The 22,397-nt window shown below is 45.5% G+C and overlaps 1 protein-coding gene and 1 long non-coding RNA gene across 16 annotated transcripts in view; one reads left to right on the top strand and one right to left on the bottom strand.

The window, feature by feature from the left end:
• EVL (Enah/Vasp-like) overlaps positions 1–22,397 on the top strand; it is a 152,911-nt gene that overhangs the window by 100,855 nt on the left and 29,659 nt on the right. Inside the window, exon 1 of one of the 12 annotated variants that reach the window (XM_081191975.1) lies at positions 2,075–2,576. The exons of the other annotated variants lie outside the window; for them this stretch is intronic. Coding sequence (XP_081048101.1) covers positions 2,504–2,576 — 73 coding nt within the window. The 5' untranslated portion in view covers positions 2,075–2,503. Of the gene's footprint in view, positions 1–2,074; positions 2,577–22,397 lie in introns of those variants that run through there. 12 annotated transcript variants of the gene reach the window in all.
• Positions 13,803–22,397, bottom strand: part of LOC308587378 — a 34,273-nt gene continuing 25,678 nt past the window's right edge. For 2 of the 4 annotated variants that reach the window (XR_014008340.1, XR_014008341.1), the window contains 3 exons: positions 20,574–20,637; positions 20,140–20,248; positions 18,396–19,998 (listed from right to left, as the gene is read on the bottom strand). This is a non-coding gene — a long non-coding RNA (uncharacterized lncRNA). The other 2 variants (XR_014008339.1, XR_014008342.1) reach the window with 2 other exon arrangements.

Here is a 22,397-nt window from a genome sequence, read left to right as displayed (position 1 = left end):
TGCTGACTGACTATTGGAGAGCCCATTGTTGGCTGGAACCCTGAGCAGGAGCACTTCATGTTGCAACATTTTGCTGCATGCCCCACAGGTGCGCATCAAAAGCGCACCTGGACGAACTGGCTGGAGTGCCTCATTAAAATGTATATATTTCACTCTCTGTGTTTGTGTACACACAAATACACATGTGTATATACATATAACAGCATCCGGGTGTTAAACCAGATCAAACCCACCCAGGGAAAGCTGGGAGCAGAACTCCTGCTTGGGGGGGGGGGTTTGGACTAGAATTGCCTCAGGATCCCTCCCAAGTCTATGATTCCTGCAACGCTGTTTCCTTGTAATTTCTTCATATTTTTGAAGCACATTGCCCCAAGTATTTTCTGACGAAGGGTAATTAGTTATGAAATTATTCGGTCTTACTGGTGCGAAGATGCCTGCAGGGAACCATCCTCAAAAAGAATTTGCACAGAGGGGACAGAATACGGTCATTGCTGTGTGCCAAGCATTGACTGAATCACACACACACACACACACCCAGCATTTGCTTAAAACAACAACAACAACAACATTGAGACTGGGTTCTGGAATTACTCCAGCAGGAGCATGGAAGCCAAGCTCCTTCCTGCCCCATTGAGATAATATGGGATGCTCTGGGACCAACCATGGGGGTTTGTACTCAAACGGGGAAGAGCCATGGCATTGGTTTCTCACCTGTGCCATCAAAGCTGTTGTCTTACACAAGCAATTGGCTCTCCAGTGGCTCTCGCACCATCAAGAAGGATATTAAGAACCTCTCAAAGGCTAGGATCTAGTGAGGCCAATTCACATGCAGAAACACACGCTCAAAGCGCTATGTTACCATTTTAAATGGTCATGGCTGTTGCAAGACTCTCAGTTGCAGCCCGGAAACTGAGAAGAATGTTCATCAAAAAGTCTGATAAGCAATTTAATATAGAAACTTGTTTGTGCAGGTCTGTATTTTAAGATAGATGATGATAGATAGATAGATAGATAGATAGATAGATAGATAGATAGATAGATAGATAGATAGATAGATAGATAGATGATAGATATTCTGCACAGCAAGGCACAGAATATTTTAATCTCCTTTGATAGTTGCAGCAGACCCCTTTAAGCTCCTACAATTCCCAGGCTCCTGCAGTCAATTCCTCTTCACAAAGAATTCTGGAAATATTGTAGCTCTGTGAGGAAACTGGGGGTCTCCTAAAAACTCTCAGCACCCTTAACAAACTACAGGCCCCAGAATTCTTTGAGGGAAGCTGCGGCTGTTTATAGTGGTATCGTCACAGTGCATTGAATGTATGATATGAACGTACCCATGGCAGGCATTGTTAGTTTGTGCCAGCATGTTTTCATGCAAAAACCAGGCGTTTTCAAAGCTCTAATGATGCTTTTCCTCATGCACTCTGATTGATTTTGGAAGAGTCTTCTATCAATGACTCCGTGTGGATTTTATAATTTTCCTCTCTGCTGGTGAATTACACATAATATTACGCCAGAGAGAGACCGTTTTAATAATAAAACACTAATTGAAGAGTGGCTGCGATAGATTTCAGAATTTCTGCGCAGCCTCCCCTTCCAGCATCTTGTTTCCTTCTGCAGATTAATTGAGATTAATCTCATTAGAGAATTGGCCGGGGAAATAAGTGACTGGGCAGAAGAGACCTTGGCAGCCAAAGCCAGTCTCTCAAGAATGTGCTACAGATTCCCAATTCTTGCTTCCAGATTTGGCAGTCGTTTCATTCCTTATGGCTTCCCTGATCCGCCCTATAATAAAAGGCTAGTGTTTTCTTTTTTAACTTTGAGAAGTTTAACAGTCTTTTTTTTTTTTGCAGGTAAAAAAACACACACCCTACCACCACTTAATTGAAACTAATAGCTGTATATAATTACTGTTGTCGTTGCTGCTGCTGCTGCTGCTGCTGCTGTTATTATTATTATTATTTGAAAAAGTTTGACACATGTTCTCCCCTCCCTAACCTAATTCCCCTTCTCAAAACAGGACCTCCGAACTCTGCAGTATTTCACACTGACAAGTGACATGTGATGCCGGTTGACGGGTCTCGAAGACCCATCTCCTGTTTCAGTCCCTTCAAACTCTGCCTAATCTAAGACATATATGGTTCAGGGAGGCATGTATCTGTTTTCTCCTGCCCCCACGGCTCTGATTGGAGGGCTTTTTAGGTCCAGAATATCCCAAGGAATCTTTAGGGTTATTGGCTGTGTTTCAGGTTTACTCTTCTCTCTCTCCCCCCGCCCCCACCGTTTCGGAGGTGGTTGTCCCCCCCCCCTTACCCGAGGGATTTCCCTTGTTATGCTGCAGACTTGATTCTGTGGCCTCTCAGCTGCAAAGCCCCTCTTCCGGATGTGTCATTTGGATATAGTATCCCCTATGCCTAATGCAGGAATCAATCGGACGTCGTTGCTTAAACGACCCACGCTCTCCATGCCGCAACGCGGGAAGTAACTCAGTTCTGCTAACATGCCAGTCCGGCGGACTCGGCACGGTCATCTGAAAGGAGTGAGCTGGGCCACCATCAGCCTCAGCACTCGGTGTAAGTACAGCTTTATGTGGGTTGAAAGCATTGCAAGTCATGCAAGGCCCCCCGTCAAAGCACTGCGTTGGTGTGCGAAGGTTGCAACGACTCGGCACTTTTTGTGGGAGGGGGGGTGCTTCCTTGGGGAAATGACAATAATGAAATATTGCTGTGGCAGTCCTCTTGGATTCCCCCCCCGCCCCCCCCCCAAATTCTTACTTTCTGCATAGCTAACAACGGTTTTGATTAGCGATGACAAGGTCCAAGCTAACGTCCCTGTCGCAGAATCGCCCTTGTTCGATGAGAACCGTAATAATAAGCAACGCCTCACTTAAAAAAACCTTTTTTGGGGAGGGGAAGGGGAGACCAGATTGGGTTTGATATTTATACCCTGCTTTTCTATTAAAACGGCACCCAGAGCTGAAATAAGAGCAAATAATAATTGTTGGGTTATCATGCATTACCTTCGGTACAGATTTTGCTCAAGGTGCGATATGCATCTTGGAAAATCCCCTGTGGTTTTTAGCAGATATGGAATGCAACTTAAAACAATTATGGGAAAAGGGGGGGGCAAGTAAGAAAACCAGGAAAGATGGGAAAGAGAGGGACAGGGAGTAACTGAGATTTGGGGGCTGGATATTTGTGTACTCCTAAACATGGTTACTGATGAGGGATACTCTAAAAATGACTTGCTCATTTTGAAAAACTCCATGTACAAAAGTGTTTGGAATATTGTAGGGAGCATAGAGTATCCGTATAAAGGTGCAATCCTTACATGGCAGTAAATCCCAGTGAACTTGCTGCGGCTTGCTTCTGAGTAGGCATGCCTGGGATTGCAGTGTAAGTCACCTTATTGCGCAGATATTTTTCTGAGAAGCTTGCTAGGGTAAGACCCGAGCACTGAAGGGCTCCTTGCTCTTGCAGAAATAAAGTACGGTGAACACAGTGGAGTTGTTTCAGAGTTACAGCCCTGTGAAGCAGAGATGACTTCTTGAGGCTAATTTGGATTGTAAATTATCCCCACCCCAATCCACAGAGGAGTAACAGGAGTAAAGCCTGAAGTAACCGTGACAGAGCTGTTTTCTCTTTGCCTGCTGCAAACTCCTTGTTATGTCTGCCCTGCTTTAAAAAGACAGAGATTCTCTCACCCCACCCCACTGCCCCATGGTGCAAGTCAGCTGACCCCTTTAGTAGTCTGCAGCTTTTCAGAATAGTCATGCCACGTGATAAACTTTATGGAGCACCTGGTGGCCTGAATGAGTCCCACAGGGATTGGATGGCACATTTGTCTAGTGCAGTGTTTCCCAACCACTGTTCCGTGGCACACTAGTGTGCCGCAAGATGTTGCCTGGTGTGCCGCGAGATGTTGCCTGGAGGGAGGCGGGCGAGTCGGGCGGTGAGAGGCGGGGCGGCGGCGGCGAGGAGAGGCGGCCCAGCGCGGGGCTCTCGCCGTCTGCCTGCCTGGCTGCCTGCGAGCTCAGCGGGCAGTGCCTCCGTCCGCAGCGCCCGCCTCGCGGCTCTCATTCCCTGCCCCTGCCAAAGCTCACCCAGCCAAGCCGCGCTCTCCTTCCTGCCTCGCTTTGCTGCCTCCTCCCCCCCCCACCCCCAAAGCTTGGAGGTTCCCCGGCAAGGGGGAGGGAAAAAAATTGAAACTTACACTTTCGTGCGTCCCTCCCGGCATGACGCTGCACGCTGATGTCACGGGGCTGTAATGGTGGTGTGCCTCGAGATTTTTTTCATCAAACAAGTGTGCCTTTGCCCAAAAAAGGTTGGGAAACACTGGTCTAGTGTGCTGGTTTCATTCTTACCCCCACCTCCTGGAGTCTGTTGTTCTGTGTTGACAAGCTGCCTTTCCATGGGATGAGGGTATTCGTTGGACACAAAGCAGACAAACAGGAAGTACTTCTTCACAGGGCACGTAGTTAAACCATGGAATTGGTCCCCACAAGATGTGGCTGTTGACACCAACTTGGATGGCTTTAAAAGGGAATCAGGCAAATCCATGGAGGGTTAAGCTATCAATAGCTGTATACTACCACGGAGGTCTGGGACGCGGGTGGCGCTGTGGGCTAAACCACAGAGCCTAGGACTTGCTGATCAGAAGGTCGGCGGTTCGAATCCCCACGACGGGGTGAGCTCCCGTTGCTCGGTCCCTGCTCCTGCCAACCTAGCAGTTCGGAAGCATGTCAAAGTGCTAATAGATAAATAGGTACCGCTCTGGCAGGAAGGTAAACGGTGTTTCCGTGTGCTGCTCTGGTTCGCCAGAAGCGGCTTAGTCATGCTGGCCACATGACCCGGAAGCTGTACACCGGCTCCCTCGGCCAATAAAGCGAGATGAGCGCTGCAACCCCAGAGTCGGCCACGACTGGACCTAATGGTCAGGGGTCCCTTTACCTTTACCACAGAGGTCAGGAGCCTCTGAATACCCATCTCCAGGGAGAGGGGAAAATAGTGGGAGAGGAACAACAACAACAACAACAGCAACAACAACAACAACAACAATCTGTGCTTCAACCTAAGGTCCCAGGGCAGGTTACAACAGTTAAAACACAATGTTGAAAACAGTTCAAAACAACCTACAATCACAGAAATCAGGTGGGTCCTAAACATAATACACCACTAGTATCAAAAGCCAGGTGTGTTTTTGGCATCCGCTGAAACCAGTCTAATGAAGGTACCTGGTGCACCCCTTGACAGTAGTAGTAGTAGCAGCAGCAGCAGCAGCAGCAATAATAATAATAATAATAATAATAATAATAATAATAATAATAATTTATTTATATGCCACTCACCTGGCTGGGTTGCCCTGGCCACTCTGGTCAGCTTCCAACAAATTACAAAACTACAGTAAAACGTCAAACAGTGGGCACCAGCCCCACCAAACCACTGTGAGAAACCGGATACCTCACTACATTGACTCTTGGTGTGATACAGCACAGCCCTTTTAATATTATGTTTAGTTTTAAACATGTAGTGTACCTTGGGTTAAGAACTTAATTCGTTCTGGAGGTCCGTTCTTAACCTGAAACTGTTCTTAACCTAAGGTACCACTTTAGCTAATGGGGCCTCCTGCTGCCGCCGCACAATTTCTGTTCTCATCCTGAAGCAAAGTTCTTAACCCGAGGTACTATTTCTGGGTTAGCAGAGTCTGTAACCTGAAGCGTCTGTAACCTGAAGCATATGTAACCCGGGGTACCACTGTAGTAACTGAGAGCATGGGTTGTGAACTAGAAATCCTGGTTCAAACCTAATTTTACAGATAATCACACTAGGTGGCCGTCGTCAAGCCACAGTTATTTTGCGCTTGCCCCCTCCGCTCATCTGGGTCACAGTTAGAATACTTGGATTGTAAGGACCATAGTTTAGTAGCTTTGCATGTGGGTGGTGCTGTGGTCTAAACCACTGTGCCACTTGGGCTTGCCGATCAGAAGGTCAGCGGTTCGAATCCCCATTGCTCTGTCCCAGCTCCTGCCAACCTAGCAGTTCGAAAGCACACCAGTGCAAGTAGATAAATAGGTACCGCTAAGGTGGGAAGGTAAATGGCGTTTCCGTGCACTCTGGTTTCCGTCACGGTGTTCTGTTGCTCCATAAGCAGTTTAGTCATGCTGGCCACATTACCCAGAAAGCTGTCTGTGGACAAACGCCGGCTCCCTCAGCCTGAAAGCGAGATGAGCGCCGCAACCCCATAGTCGCTTTTGACAGGACTTAAGCGTCCAGAGGTCCTTTACCTTTTACTTGCATGCGGATGATGCCAGGTTCAATCCTCAGCATCTCCAGGCAGAGTTGGGAAAGTCTCCTGTCAGTTGGACAAATGTTGAACTGAAGTGGGCTGCTTCTGAGAGATGTGGTACTTGTCTGAACAGAAGCAGGAACTCTCCAAACGAGGGACCCCCAACCTGAGTCAAGATGATTCAGATGCAAGAGAAAAACTGCAGACAGTGCGCCTGCACAAACTGAAACATACGTTTACTAAACATAAAACATGGGCATTAATTTCCATCCATGCATTTAATTTCACATCTAATTTGCCTTGGCCCTTTAAGGAGGCAGATATGGGAAACAAGAAGAATGAGGAGAAAGGGATATGGATGAGCAAGACTGAGAAATGTGACTTGTCTGTTGAGTAATTATTTGAAAGGCTGGGTGAAATGACTGCTTCCAAATACTTTGCACGTTAATTGGTCTCAAGCATATCGGACTTGACATGATTTTCTTTTATCCTTTTTGTTGCGGTCAGCATTATTCAGAGGCCAACAACTGCATTAATTTAGTAAACAGTCTTTGTTTTGGGCAAATGCTTTGCTTCTTTATCTCATTCCTCTTGACTATTATCTGTGCGCCTTAACAATACTCCAAAAAAGAAGAAGAGAGTATTAGAATAGACTGAAAACATTCACCCAATTGTGTTCTGAAATCTAGTGGCAGACGTAGCTTATCGGAGCAAACACAAGGCTCTATTATTAGCAAAAAAATATTAATTAACCCTCAGAGAAGGTAGAACTGAACAAGAAATTTCCTGGCTGGCATTTGCCTAAGTGGTTTGCCCCAACAGTTCACATGCTAAATTTAAAGACAGCATTGCGTCCCGTAGGGATTGGCTAATGTTTTGATACAGGCAGCCTTGCACTAAGTTTAACTCCCTTGTTATTGGCTTCTCACAGCCTCCGTTGGATAGAGGTACCTGTGAGGAGAACTTGCTTGACAAAATTTCACAAAATGGCAGTGTGATCTCAACTGAGCAGCTTGAAGTTCATAAGAATATAATGGGAAAGAAAACGCTTTTGTGTTGGGTAATGGCTAGCATCTTGACTTCCGTAAAAGGCTGTATAAATTGCTTTAGAAGCAGTGCACCCAAGGGCTTTATTTATTTCTTTAGAAAAGTGTATATAAATCAAAAGAAATATATATAAGAAAAATCCAGAGCGGCTGGGGCAACCTAGTCCGATGGTCAGGGTACTACTACTACTACTACTACTACTAATAACAACAACAGGGAAAGTCACCAAAATGGAAAAAGTATACATAACTCAATAATATGTCTGGGTGGGCTTGATGAAATAATAATAATAATAAATAATAATAATAGTAATAATAATAATAATAATAATAGTAATAATAATAATAATAATGGTTTCAGCGAGCATATAAAACAATATTGCAATATTGACCAGTCTCTTATAATATAAAGAGAAGCCTGCCCAACTAAATGGGGAAAAATGTATTGGGCAGTATGTTTATTTATTAAATTTATGTACCTGCTTCATCTGAGGATTGCAGGGTGGTTTGCAGAATAAAAATACATAAAATAGTAACAGGCAAAACAATACGCCCCTCCCATAGAGGCCTGAGAGAGGAGGGATGTTCTTGCCTGGCGCCTAAAGATGCTGTATTTAATGAAGGTGCCAGGCAAGCTTCCCTGTGGAGAGCAATCCACAATCAGGGAGCCACTGCAGAAAAGGCCTGCTCTTGTCTTTCCACCCTCTGGACCTCTTGTGGAGGAGGCACATGAAGAAGGGCCTCAGATGATGATTGCCTCAGAGGATGGGTACCGGTTCATATGATGAGCCGTTTAAGGCTTTATAGGCCAAAACCAGCACTTTGAATTGGGCCAAGAAACTAATTGGCAGCCAGGGCAGTTGGGCCAGAATTAGTGTTGTATGCTCAAATTGTCTTGCCCTTGTACCCTGTTTGGTTAGTGCACAACAGAAACCTCCCTTCCCTGTGTGCCCCCTGTCCCCTCCCCCAAACTGCTTCAGAGGGTTGGGGGAATCCCTAGAAGAGGTTTAGTGGGTGCGGGAAAGGAGAGGAGGAGGGAAAGTTCTGTTGCTTAGCCAAAAGTCCTTGCAGTGATGGAACAAGTTACAGTGGTACCTCGGGTTAAATACTTAATTCGTTCAGGAGGTCCATTCTTAACCTGAAACCGTTCTTAACCGGAAGCACCACTTCAGCTAATGGGGCCTCCTGATGCCGCCGTGCCGCCGTAGCATGATTTCTGTTCTTATCCTGAAGCAAAGTTCTTAACCTGAAGCACTATTTCTGGGTTAGCGGAGTCTGTAACCTGAAGCGTATGTAACCTGAAGCGTATGTAACCTGAGGTACCACTGTAATGGAAAACCCCCTCTGCTTTCCAGTTCTGTTGCACCTCTATAGCACATTCAGAGGCAACAGCAAACAGCTTGATTCAGCATGAGACCTTTGTGGCTTTGTTAACACCAGCAAGTGAACTACCAGCACAACTGCACACATTTTTATCGGAAAGGACCCACAAGCTCATCCACTAATGGGTGGAGGCTACCATTTTCTCTAGTGTCTGCCCCTGTACTGAAACTTCCAGCACAGAGATCACTTCTCTGTACCAGATCCAGTATAAACAGTTGTGTGGTTTATGCATTAGAGAGCTGGACTAGGGCCTGGGAGACCAGCGTTCTAATCTGCCCTCAGCTCATTGGGTGACCACTGGCCTTTCAACATCTCTTAGCCTAGCCCACCTCATAAGGTTCTGAGGATAAAATGGGGAACAGAGAAATGAGGAGTGCCACCTTAGAATCATAGAATCATAGAATCATAGAGTTGGAAGAGACCACAAGGGCCATCGAGTCCAACCCCCTGCCAAGCAGGAAACACCATCAGAGCACTCCTGACATATGGTTGTCAAGCCTCTGCTTAAAGACCTCCAAAGAAGGAGACTCCACCACACTCCTTGGCAGCAAATTCCACTGTCGAACAGCTCTTACTGTCAGGAAGTTCTTCCTAATGTTTAGGTGGAATCTTCTTTCTTGAGCTCCTTGGACCGATAGGTGAGATATAAATCACATAAATAAACCTGATCAGGTGTGGGGAAACCTTTTGCTCTCCAGATGTTGGACTCTGTCAGCATTCCCCATGGTCTGGGATGATGGAAGTTGTAGTCTAACAACATCTGGAAGGCCACAGGATCCCTATCCGTGATCTGGACCAAAAAATCAGTAAAGATGTTGGCTCAGGTTAACAACCCGATAATGCAAAGTGTTGGTGCTGACCTTGAAAGCCCTAAACAGCCTCAAAGGCCCAGCATACCTGAAGGACCGTCTCCACCCCCATCGTTCTGCTCGGACACTGAGGTCCAGCACTGAGGGCCTTCTGGTGGTTGCCTCCCTGCGAGAAGTGAAGTTACAGGGAACCAGGCAGAGGGCCTTCTCGGTAGTGGCACCCATCCTGTGGAATGCCCTCCCATCAGAAATCAAAGAAATAAACAACTATCAGACGTTTAAAAGACATCTGAAGGCAGCCCTGTTTAGGGAAGTTTTTAATGACTGATGTTTTAATGTATTTTTAATCTTTTGTTGGAAGCCGCCCGGAGTGGCTGGGGAAACCCAGCCAGATGGGCGGGGTATTAATAATAATAATAACAATAATAATAAATTTTTATTATTATTATTACTTCTCTTTAGTATAAATGGTTCAATTGGCAGGGGAGTGTTGCACTCCAGTGCATTTTATCTGCCACTTAATGTCTGCTTAAAACTTCTCTCAGCTAAACATCTGGACAGTGAGATTTATCAAAATCCATGTGTGCAAAAATGGCTTCGCGGTCAATTTTAGGTCAATCTGCGTTCCAGATTCCGATAAGTCGGTCAAGGAATCACCTGCTTGAAGCGCAGAGCTCAGCACTTCCTCCAGTGCAATTCCTCAAAGATCAAAAGAACCTTGGGAGCGGTTGCTGTGTTTGAAGATTAGGCATTGCTCAAATGATATAAGACAGTTAATTATTTAGTTCCATAACTCTGTGGTTAATGTGATCTAAGGCCTTAATTTGAAGATTGTTTTAGGTTTCTTTTTCTCCCCCCCCTCCTGTCTGCACCCCCCCCCAATACTAACCAGAAGGAAATGCTTTAATTTGTAAGGCAGATGAAATGAATAGAGGAGGAAAAGTAAGCCTCCTGGCTCAGTTTCTTCTTCTAAATTGCACAGAATATTTTCTTCTCCTCCTCTCTCCTTCCAATCTTCCTTTGAAATGTCAGGTTTTAAAAAATGAAATTCAGTGGAGTGGGTAGAAAAATACAGAGGAGTGAGAGAGGATGTAAGAAGCCTGGAGATTTTAAAAGACATTTTTAGGCCATCCTGTCGACCCAGCAATTGACAAGACAGCTCTGCCTTTCCAAAGCCTCCTGACTTGACGACTGCAGTTTAGCAAGCAGACAGAAGCTCTCGCTTTTCTCCCACAAGCCAATTGCTGTTTGCAGCCAGGTGATGGGGGCTGAATTTCAGGTCATTTGATAAGTAGGACAGTCAGCCATGTGTTGAGGTTCGTCTTGGGTGATGGGTGGACGGAAGGAAGTGCACAAAGTCAACACAACACAGATGCACTCAAAGAGTTCAGGCATCGAGTTGGGGGTCAACTCGCCTTGTGGTTTTGCCACTCTTTGCTGACTTCCCTGCCCTGGGCCCTTCCCACGCCTGTTTAACGTGGTTGCTTGGGAGCAACCAACACTCACTTTTGAATGCAAAAAAGCAACCTAGGACTTCAGGACTTATCTGAGGCAGCTGCTCAGTCCCCCTGCTAATGATGCACTGAAAGGGCAAGAGCAATTAAAGCAATCAGCACACCACTTCTGAAGCCTCCTTGTCGTCACTCGGTCACAGCAGGTGCTGTTGAATGAGAAAGAAAGAGGGGGTGCTGAGAGGAGGGAGGGGAAAGGGAGCTGGAGAAGTCTGAACGTTTGCTGCAACCTTTTCCAACTTTCTCTTTCCCCCATTAACTTCAACAGAATGTACATTGGGACTGCGCTGTCTGCACTGCAGCTTCAGCAACAACTGCTGTTCTCCCTTCCCACCCCCCATGCTGAGAATAAAAGGGATTTCCTTGTATTGGTAGCACACATACAAACAAACACTGCTTTCCTGTATCAGGCTGGCAGCTATACAGTGGTACCTCGGGTTAAGTACTTAATTCGTTCTGGAGGTCCGTTCTTAACCTGAAACTGTTCTTAACCTGAAGCACCACTTTAGCCAATGGGGCCTCCTGCTGCCGCCGTGCCGCCGTGCCGCCGGAGCACAATTTCTGTTCTCATCCTGAAGCAAAGTTCTTAACCTGAAGCACTATTTCGGGGTTAGTGGAGTCTGTAACCTGAAGCGCATGTAACCTGAAGCGTATGTAACCCAAGGTACCACTGTATTGGGTCCAACATGGGCAGAACTAAAAAAACTATTTTACGTTTTCATCTTGTATTTTTATGCTGTGAACCGCCCTGGACTCTGTGGATGAAGAACAATATACAAATTTAATTAAAATAAAATACAGCAATCTCACAGATAGGGAATTATGGGGATAGGTTTCCCCCTTGTTATTTTTGCCAGTAGTTTTCAGATGTAATGATTCTGAGCATTAAGGCGCCATTCTGTGCTGTTGCATTGAGAGATGTTGTTAAGATGGTGAAGGGCCCCTTTCCCATTCCTCTCAAGACAGATTGAGGTGTGCAGATCCCTCTCGCCTTAATCTCGTGGTTGGCACCCTATTAGCCTCTTTGCCCTGAAACTTGATTTAGGGCACAGGAAGGAGGCAGGTGGTGGTAATGGTAGTGGCAGCAGTGGACGCTCCCTAGAGCATCTTTTCTCACCAGAGAAGAGGCTGGACCTTGTAGGGCAGGCATTGGCAAACTCGGCCCTCCAGATGTTTTGGGACTACAACCCCCATCATTCCTAGCTAACAGGACCAGTGGTCAGGGATGATGGGAATTGTAGTCTCAAAACATCTGGAGGGCCGAGTTTGCCTATGCCTGTTGTAGGGCTTTCTCCTTGGTGGAAACAAAATGCACAGCACCAGGGATTCCCAGTCCCATTCCCGACGGGAACAACGCTCTGCTGGGATTGTGTGTGTGAGTGGGAATGCCTGCGGTCACTTGCATCCTTCCCATGCCGCAAGATAACGTACTGGGTCCTTGGGGAAAGTGATGGGGGCAGCAGCAGCAGGAGGAGGCTGAGTGCTGGACCTTATTTTTACCGCAGTGCTTGTAAAATGCGAATCTCTGTTGTGATCTTTCAGCATTAAATTACTTCTGGGAGATTCAGCAGTGGTTTGCTGTAATCTCCCTCTGAATGCTTGGGAAAGGCTGTGTGTGCGTGTCATTCTGAAGCACAGTGTTAACTACTCCTGCGCTTCCAGGCAGAAAAGGATGGGCAGAGGACCCTTTCAGAGGAAGCTCCAGCTATATTTCATCCCACCGGACAAATGCAAACAGGACTGCCGTAGGGAACATAGGGAGCTGTGTTCTATAGAGTCACACCACTGGTCAGTACTCTCCAGGCCTTCAGAGAGGGTTCTATCCCAGCCCTACCTGGAAAGGCCAAGGATCAAACCTGAGCCTTTCTGCACACAAGACCCCTGAGCTACAGCCATCAGTAGACAAGTACATACCCTGTAATGTAGGAAATGGCAGCGAGTGCTTCTGAGTCAGTCACACACAGGGGAAGAGTCGTGTGCTTTGCAGAAGGTCTTCGGCTCCAGCCGAAGGTCTGTTTAAAAGGATCATGTAGCAGGTGATTCCTTCACCTGATCAGGTAGCAGGTCAAAGACCTCTGCCGGAGACGATGGAGAGCTGCTGCAAGTCAGAGGGGAACAGTACAGGGCTAGGTGGACAAATTGTTTGAACTGATAAGAGGCCGATTCCTATGTACCTTCCAGCTGGTAAGAGATGGAGAGGGCAGCAAAATACCTAGGGAAGAGATTGTGCAGCTCCAGCATCGGCTCCCGGGGGGGCGGCTGTTGGCTACCCATGTGAAGTTTCACTGGCATTCATACTGATGCAGATGTGCAGTATTTGTGGTGATCCAGTGGCAGAACCTTCAAGTTGTTTCCACCTCCACAGCAAAAACTTGAGGAGGATATCCAAAGGAACTGTGGAATGCTAGTTTTATTCTTCTTTTATTTTCTTTTTTAAAGCACTCTGCTCCAGACTATTTAAAGAAATATTTCAATATGATGAATCTGCAAGTGGGATTTGAACTATGAACACCAGTAATGATTAGAGATCATTGTATTATGGTTATGATTTATATTAAAGATTGGAGATAGGGTGCTGCAATGAGATGAATTAAAACACACACACACACACACAAACACACACACCCAAAAAAAAAAAAAAAACACCCCATGGAAAATGGGGTGGGAAGTTGATAAAGCAAAAGAAAAAAATATTTTGTATTGGAATTTTAAGTGAAATAATATTTCACTTTTTTTTTTTATTAAAGAACTCTGCTCTTGAGCTTTACAGCTCTGTAGTTTTGTACTGCAGCCCCTGTCAGGGAACTGCCATCGGCTCAGAGGCGAGAGATAGAGGGGGAGTTGTGTTACAGGGAGCCTCCGAAAATCTTGCGAAGCAGTTCCTCTTCCGGCGAGGAGGAAAGCCCCACCTCCAGTGGAGAAGAGGTGCAAGGACCAGAGGATGCTGGTGGGAACCTTAACACCACTCCTGGGCAAGCCGGAGGGGAGGGAAGCACACCCCTGCCATCGCCCATCATGCGCAGTAGCTTGAGGCACAGGGAGGGGCAGAAAAGGCTGGGGGTGACGAAAGTTTTATGCTGGGGGAGGTACAAGTACAGACCATTCCCAGATTCTGCTAGCGATTGAGCCAGACATGAACTTATGACGCTCTTCACTGTAAATAGTTTGCACCAAAATAAAGCCTGTAAAAGACAGGTCGGAGTCCTGCCTGGCTGCTCTCGAGCAACCACAACAGCATTGACAGCCCCCTTAAAAACCTATGCATTATCGTGGTCTTTTTGCATGCATAGCCACAGAGCGGCAGCCTTTTCCTCTCTGCTGATATTTGACCACTGCTGGTCTAAGGAGAGCCCTGGGGAATTTCGAAGGCTGCTGCTGCATCGGAGTATTCTACTCCCTACAGTATTTATAGATGGCAGGCGGCCTCCCCACATTACCTCTGTGGCTGTCAGGTTTCCTCCCGTGCCATTCCAGCCATCTTCATTCTTGCCTTCGAGACGGTGTGTTGCATTCCTGATAGGCCAGGAAGGCGGCCTCCGGTTAAATAATTAAAGGCCGAGGCCCAGTCGGCTGCTGTGCGGAGGGATCGATTACACCCCGTGTAACCTGGCCCACTGCGGGGTGCTAGAAATGCCCAGGGCCATGGAAGAGTTGCATTGGAGTTTGTCCTAAACAAAAGGCGCCGCCATACTATGGTTAACAGGGAATGGATTTGCCACTGCTTCTGCCTCTGTCAGTGTGACTGCATCCTCCTGTTCAGGATGTCTTGTAGGTGATGGAAAACTTCCACTTCTTCTCTCTTCTGTGCCTTGAGGGTCTTAAAGTGCTGCTGCTGCAAAAGGGAAGAGCGAGAGGCATTGCAGACCCCTTCCCCTCTCTCTCTCTCCCGCCCCACTCCCAATTCTGTATGTTAGGACAGTGTCAGGCTTTGAAATGAAAACTTCCCTTTTGGAATCCCTCCCTGTTGGGAGATACGTTTCCTGCCATAACGTTACCTCCGATTTTCCCCGTCTCTTTGTTTTCCAGTGGATGGTGGTTGAACTGCAGAGAAGTTCAGATGAATTAATACCGGGAGGTGTGGGAGGAGTGAACTCAGCAAGTTCTGGGAATCCTGATTAAAATGAGAGTTGTTGGTTGTTGTTGTTGTTTTTTAAAAATAACCAGATTAAATTATTAACTCTAAAGCTCTGTATCTGTTAATGCCATGTTGTGTTATATTTGCTGTGCATCTGCTGTTTTATTAACTGCTACTGTTACTGATGAGCTCTTACCGATTAACTCACTGTATGTCATATTTTTCAAATGCATCTTAAAATACGTGTTTTTCTTCATGCATCATTTAAAGCACAGAAGTGTTGGTGTGCGAATGTGTATAATAGAGCCTCAGCAGGTGTGTGTGTGTGTGTTTAATGAAAAACTGCTTTGCGATGCTGCTATTTTGAGAAGAGGCGAGGTGCTGTTCTTGTGTTTAACCCTTTTCCTGCTCACCATGTTTTCCTTAAATTCCACTTCCTGCTGCCTCCCCTTCCACTACAGAATTCTGGAATAATATTGACTCTTGTAAATATATGTCAGAAAGAAGCCTGAGGTCTTGGGGGGGGGGCAGTTTTGGGAATGGTTTTTAGCAGAAATCTGCCCTGCAAGGGTACAGTTAACCATGTACACACTATTATTCCTCTGCTAAAGACTGCAACCTCTCAAGGCTACTTTTCATGTAAAAAAACCTGTTGCCAGTTGCCAGAAATTAATAATAGAGATTAGGGATGGGCTACATCAGTGGCTCTCAGACTGTGGTCCAGAACCTTAGTTGCCCCAAGAACACGATGAAAATAATAAGATAATGCTGAAGTCTTGGCACTTCCTTGCAACTTTTCATCATTGCAAGCAGCCCAGTTTTTTGGTGTGCATTTTAAAAATGAAATGGAAGTAAAAGTAGATGAAGGAGAAATTCAGACAAAATCCAAAGCTGTAGTTGCGATCTACACCTGTGAAGGTGGCGCCAGGTACAAAAGAGCGCAGGGCTCCTGCGCCTTAACTAGTTCTGTAGAAGAAGGGATTTCAGCAGGTCTAGATTTCCATGTTCACTCTCTAAATTTCTTGCTCGCCACTTCTTTGGGTTTCGCCTCCTGTTTTGGATCTTTGGTTAGTGATTGGTATTGTTACTGTTATTCTCCCTCTCTTTTGCTCACTCACATATGGGGCTTCTGCACCTTTGATAGTGCCTTCTTCTAAAATGTCCTGCTTTGTACAACTATTAAAGGTGCAAAAGCCCAGTTCTCCTTTCCTCCTCCTAGTCAATCTCCTGTTTGCATGATTACAAGCATGAAAGAATGTTTCATTTCCCCTCTCATGGACTGCTTGTTCTTTCCAAACAATCACCATGGGAAAGGATGCTGGGAAAGCTTATGAATTAAGACATAGAGGCAAATAGACACCAGGCCTTTGGCTAATTAAACAATCTATGGCTTTTTAAACTGTGTTTGGAGGGGGTGCTGGTTTTGTTTGTTATTATGGCATGCATTTTTGTGTTTTAATATTGTAAATCGCCCTGTGGTCTTTGGATGAAGTGCGGTACAGAAATCTAATAAATAATGATAATGATAACATACAGATCTGTCCTGGCACTTTCTATAGCCTAGAATCCTCAGTACTGATGTAATTTCATTTTCATTATCTAGGATATCAGCTGTTGTTAGGGTTTAAAAAAAACACAATTTTCCAAATTTAGAGAAGATAGCAAGTTACCTTGTTCTTGTTGTTGTCATTGGTGTTTGATCTTAATTACTTTTCCCTGTTGCATGTTTTTTAATTTATTTATTTGTGGTTGCGTTTCCCCTTTGCTTTCCTCTAGAGAGCTCAAGGCAGTGTAACCCATTTCATTCCACCCCTGCACTTCTCACAACAGCTCTGTAAAGTAGACCAGGTAGAGAGACAGGGTCTGGCCCAAGGCCACCCAGTGAAACTCATGGCTAAGTGGGTGTTTGAATCCAGGCCTTCCCCAGATCTCTTCTGAGACACTAACCAGTACACTGCACTGCCTCTCATGTGGCTCAAGTTGCTTATAAAGACATTTGTTAATTGCTTGTCCTACAGAATCTCTCTTGTGGTGCTTTCTGGATGTGGTGCCTTATAAGGAGGGTAATAATGTTAGGGCATGTTGAGTTTTTCAACTTTCAAATTCCAAAAAAGTTGGCTGCTAAAAAGTTGCCACCTGCCTTGCAAATTAAAAAATATTTTGCTTAGATTAATATAATCCAGTTTTGCTTGTGTGTGTGTGTGTGTGTGTGTGTGTAAAATTGAATAGAAAGCATTAAAAATGATTGCCAAGTACTTGCAGTTGTATTATATATTAATACTATTTGGCATTTTCAGAAGGTAACGTTAAAATCGTTCAGTTTTCCGAAAGCAGTTTATTTGCTTCTTCACGAAATGTAGACTTGCCATTCTAAATTTTGTTCAGTCGCAAAAAATAATAGCAGATCCCCCCCCCCAAAAAAAACACCACATCACTGGAGAAATTTGCAAAAAACAAACAAACAAAAGTTTTCCCCCTTAAAATGGCATGCCCCAAACTGATGTGTGATACTTTGTTGGGAAAGTCAGGTTCTGTGTTAATGGTTGGAGTTGCCCTGGGTGAGCTTTCGCCCACCTCTGGGTCCCCAGAAGTTGTTGGACCACAATTCCCATCATCCCTGACCATTTTCTGAGGACTCAAGGTTGGAGAAAGGTGCTGCAGATGAGGACATTTCTATGGTTTACTGACAGTTGCTGAATAAAGTCTGCTACCTGAGCGAAGAGGCTTTGGAGTGGAACAGAGTTAGATTACACTTCTACAATGCTTTTCAAGTCAGTGTGATTAGCATAGCCTGTCATAGCATCTTGGGGAGACGGACAGGCATTCTTCAGAGGCAGGTGCAGACCTCACGGGGTAGCATTACACTGTTTTGTCCAGAAATGGGTCCCCTGATAATTTGATACTCTCTTTGGTTTTATTCTTACTAGTTATGGAGCTTCCCTAGCCTAAAGGACAACCAGCACTTCATAAGTTTTAACCCTTCGGGTTTTAAATTGAAGACTGCATAGGGATGAAGTTGTGGGGCTAGTTGTCCCCTCCTGTTACAGAGACGCAGGTAGCCTCAACTAGACATTGGACATTGAGTGTCATTGGTCCCATGCTTTGAACCCTCTTCCAGCGGAGATTCAGCAGGCATCTTTGCTTTTGACTTTCAGGCTTCTCTTGAAGACAACAGGCATATGTAACTGTTTAGATTCTCTTGATTAGCCAGCCACCTTAATATTTATTTATTTATTTATTTACTTACTTACTTACTTATTTCTGCATTTTAGATTTTGCTGTATGCATTGTTGTTACACCGCCATGTGATATCGTATGAATTGGTGGTATATAAGTACTTTTTAAATAAAATAAAATAATCGGTTCTCTTCTTCAAGCCAAATTTGCGGAACGCAGCACGGAAATATCATAATATATATTAAGATCTTGACCAAGAAACGATCACTATATGTAAAGCCTTATTATTGAAGAGGAAGAAGGCTGCATTCATTGGACAGAGGTGGATGGAACTGGGTGTGGCTGTGAGACAAAAAGGTGATTCAAGATTTTGGAACATGGTCCATTCAGGTATACATGTTTCCAGGCTTCACCTGGAAGCCCAAATCCCTGCTGCTGTCATTTGGCTACAGTATTTTGAGGGCATCTTCCTACACCTGTGGAGGAAGGTTCCTTCTATAATACTAAGGAAAGACGCATCACACACATCCCTCCCCAGATCACCCTCACATTATCCCTCCTGCACAGGTAATCCAGACCACCACTTGCAACAAGCAAAAGAGACGAAAGGGTAGGCCAAGTAAACTGGGTCTCACCAAGGTGACTTCTAAGTAGGGTTTCAACATCACAAACGTCATGATATAGTGACACAACTTTTCAAGTGGGTATTATTTTCTTTCCGCTGGTTTAAACGAGTTCTAAACATCCCCAGAGTTGCATTTCTTTCATATGTGATTTGGGGAGGTGGGGGCAACGCGGTTACATTAATTTGTTTTTGCATGTCATGTGTAGTTAGCCCTTTATTTCTTCGCTTCAAGCTTCATTTCAACTCGGCGGGCCTTGCGTCCACCTTCCTTGGTGGGTATTTTAGAATCAGAGCACCACAAAGCAGCATTCTGCATCACAGTTCAAACAGGGGGTGTACATAAAGGTAAAGGTAAAGGGACCCCTGACCATTAGGTCCAGTCGTGACCGACTCTGGGGTTGCGGTGCTCATCTTGCTTTATTGGCCGAGGGAGCCGGCGTACAGCTTCCGCGTCATGTGGCCAGCATGACTAAGCCGCTTCTGGCAAACCAGAGCAGTGCACGGAAACGCCGTTTACCTTCCCACCGGAGCGGTACCTATTTATCTACTTGCACTTTGACGTGCTTTCGAACTGCTAGGTTGGCAGGAACAGGGACCGAGCAACGGGAGCTCACCCCGTCGCGGGGATTCAAACCGCCGACCTTCCGTTTGGCAAGTCCTAGGCTCTGTGGTTTAACCCACAGCGCCACCCGCATCACCCGCAGGGTGTGCATAGTGAACTGTTAATTCAGTTGCACTTTTGAGCAAAAGGGTTGCACTTTTTTTGGCTGTTCTCTTTGCCCTCTCTCTATGCGTGAGGAGTCAGAGCCTTTTCACAGTGACCTGAGAAGCCCAGAGTATTTTGATGGGTGTAATGAAGTTTCAACAGCTCTTTAATGTGGGGATGGGGGTTTGCTGAGCATCTTGATGCTGCTTGGCTAGGTTCCAGCAACAGGTGGCAGGCTCATTAGCCTGTATTCCGCTACAGCATAATTGATCAGCTGCTAAATTACTTATGTCTGGCTCCGGGCACTTCATCTACCATAAGCAAACAGGTGATTCCCAGGTTATTCCAGTTTGACTTTTCCGTAAATCAGGAGAGACACTGTAACGGAGAAAGTTCGAGTCACTTAATACTTTTTCCTTTATTTAATCCCACCCTTCTTCAAAGTGGCCCGCGTGGTCATTGCCCCCCCCTTACTCTCACAACAACCCTGTGAGGGAGGGAGGTGGGACTGATAGATACCTACTGACCCAAGGTCTTCCATTGAACCCCATGGTTGAGTGCAGGTTTGAACTCAAAGGTGTCGATCAAATTCCGACACATGAGAAGCCAAAGTCCTGGAGACCAAGTCCTGTGAGGAAAGGGTGAAGGAGGTGGGTATCTTTAGCCTGGAGAAGAGGCGATATGATAGCCATCTTAAAATATTTACAGGGCTGTCACATAGAGAGGATGGAGCAAATTTGTTCCGAGTTGCTCCGGGGGTGGGGGGTAGGGCCTGAGCCAGTAGATTCAACGTAAAAGGAATGGGATTTTAACTAAAGGAAAGAACAAACTGCCTTGGAAGGTGGTGAGCTCTTCTTTGCTAGAGGGTTTTAAGCAGAGGGGATGCTGTAGCGATGGATTTTCTGCATCGACTGGGTGTTTTTTTTATTCATTTATTCATTACATTTACATACCTCCTATCATCTGAGGACCACAGTCCAAGGGTTGGCCTTCTGGGTCATTTCCAGCTCTGTGACTCTGTGAAGGGAAAAGAATGGAACAGTACACAATGCAGGCCAAACCCCCCACCCCCCAATTTTTTGGGTCTGCCCGGACAATGAGGTCCAGCGCCGAGGGCCTTCTGGCGGTTCCCTCACTGCGAGAAGCCAAGTTACAGGGAACCAGGCAGAGGGCCTTCTCAGTAGTGGCACCCGCCTAGTGGAACACCCTCCCACCAGATGTCAAAGCGAACAACAACTACCAGACTTTTAGAAGACATCTGAAGGCAGCCCTGTTTAGGGAAGCTTTTAATGTTTGATGAATTATTATATTTTAATATTTTGTTGGAAGCTGCCCAGACTGGCTGGGGAAGCCCAGCCAGATTGGCGGGGTATAAATAATAAATAATTATTATTATTATTATTATTATTATTATTATTATTATTATTATTATTATTATTGTTATTATTTGTACTCTTCCTATCCCCAGTCCCACTAAAGAGATCTGCACACGTATCCATTACCAGATCACATTGGCAGCTGTCAGACCATGGTTTTTATCTAGCTTGATATTCTCTGCAGTGACTGGCCACAGCTCTCCATTGCCCAAGTACTTGCAGTTATCTTTTTTATATTCTCTTTATTACTAATATTAATATATAATATGACTGCAAGTACTTGATAACCATTTTCTAAGCAATTTTATTTATTATTATCATTGTTTTATTATGCAGTTATGTATCAATATTTATTTTATTATTATTAAGCATTAGCTGACATTTTCAGAAGGGTAAAATTAAAATACTTTGGTTTTCCGAAAGCAGTTTATGTGCCTCTTCATCAAACATAGCCTTAAATGTTGTCCAATTACAAAAAAAAAACCAAATTGAATTCCTCACACCAAAAAACATATTTTTTAAGACCCTTCACTGAAGAAATTTGCAAACATTACATTTCACCCCCTAAAATGACACGCCCTAACAGCATCTGATTTGCCCCCTACTCTTGGCCCAGTAAGTGGTACCCCCCCTCCACCCTGAAGGCTCTTTCCACATATGGTTCTTCTTACTTAGATCAGGACCATAGACTCCTCTGAGCTAACTTGGGGAACAGCTTCCAGCACCCCTCTCCTCAAATTGAGATGCACCTTGCTTCAAGAGAGGCGTTGCAGTGGACCTTCTGTGACAGGAATTGATCTCTGAGGGAGGGCAATAATTTTCAGGTGTCACTCTATCTTCCCTGCAGGTCTTTACTGGAAGAGGGCCTTGGCCCTCGTAATTTAAAGGATCTTTGGCAGGTGGGCTGGGAGCTGCTTGCTTGAGGATTCAAGTTGTCTCGGCCCTAGCTGAGTGCCTGCACATTTCCGTCCGCTGCCAACGTTTGAAAACAGCTTGAAAAACATTGCTGAAATGTAGCCCTCAGCCCTGGTGGTTCGGGTTGGAAATCCCTAAGGGATTTCCTGCGTGCCTCAGTGGGTCCCCATCACCCCTTTGCAAAGAACATAAAGCCCATCTAGTCCATCATCTTGTTCTCACAGTGGCCAACCTGATGCCTGTGGGAAGCCTGCAAGAGGGATCTGAGTTCAACAGCCTTCTGTCCTCCTGTGGTTTCCAGCATTCAATACTCCTCTTCTTTGGCGATCACTCGTAGCCAAGTAAGATGGTCTTCCATGAACACGGTCTTAACAGTGAGTCTGTAGTGACTGTGGAGGCCAGTTCTGGATCCACACGTCCTTCCAAGGTGGGGACATAGGTTTCTGGGTGGGAGTTGATCATGGTGAGGGCTTGCCAAGCGTGCCT

The sequence above is a fragment of the Podarcis bocagei genome (genome assembly GCF_964188305.1).
Source record: "Podarcis bocagei genome assembly, chromosome: 1".
Classification (NCBI taxonomy): Eukaryota; Metazoa; Chordata; class Lepidosauria; order Squamata; family Lacertidae; genus Podarcis; species Podarcis bocagei.
Note: the sequence above shows the minus strand (reverse complement) of the source record. Positions and strands in the feature narration are given on the sequence as shown.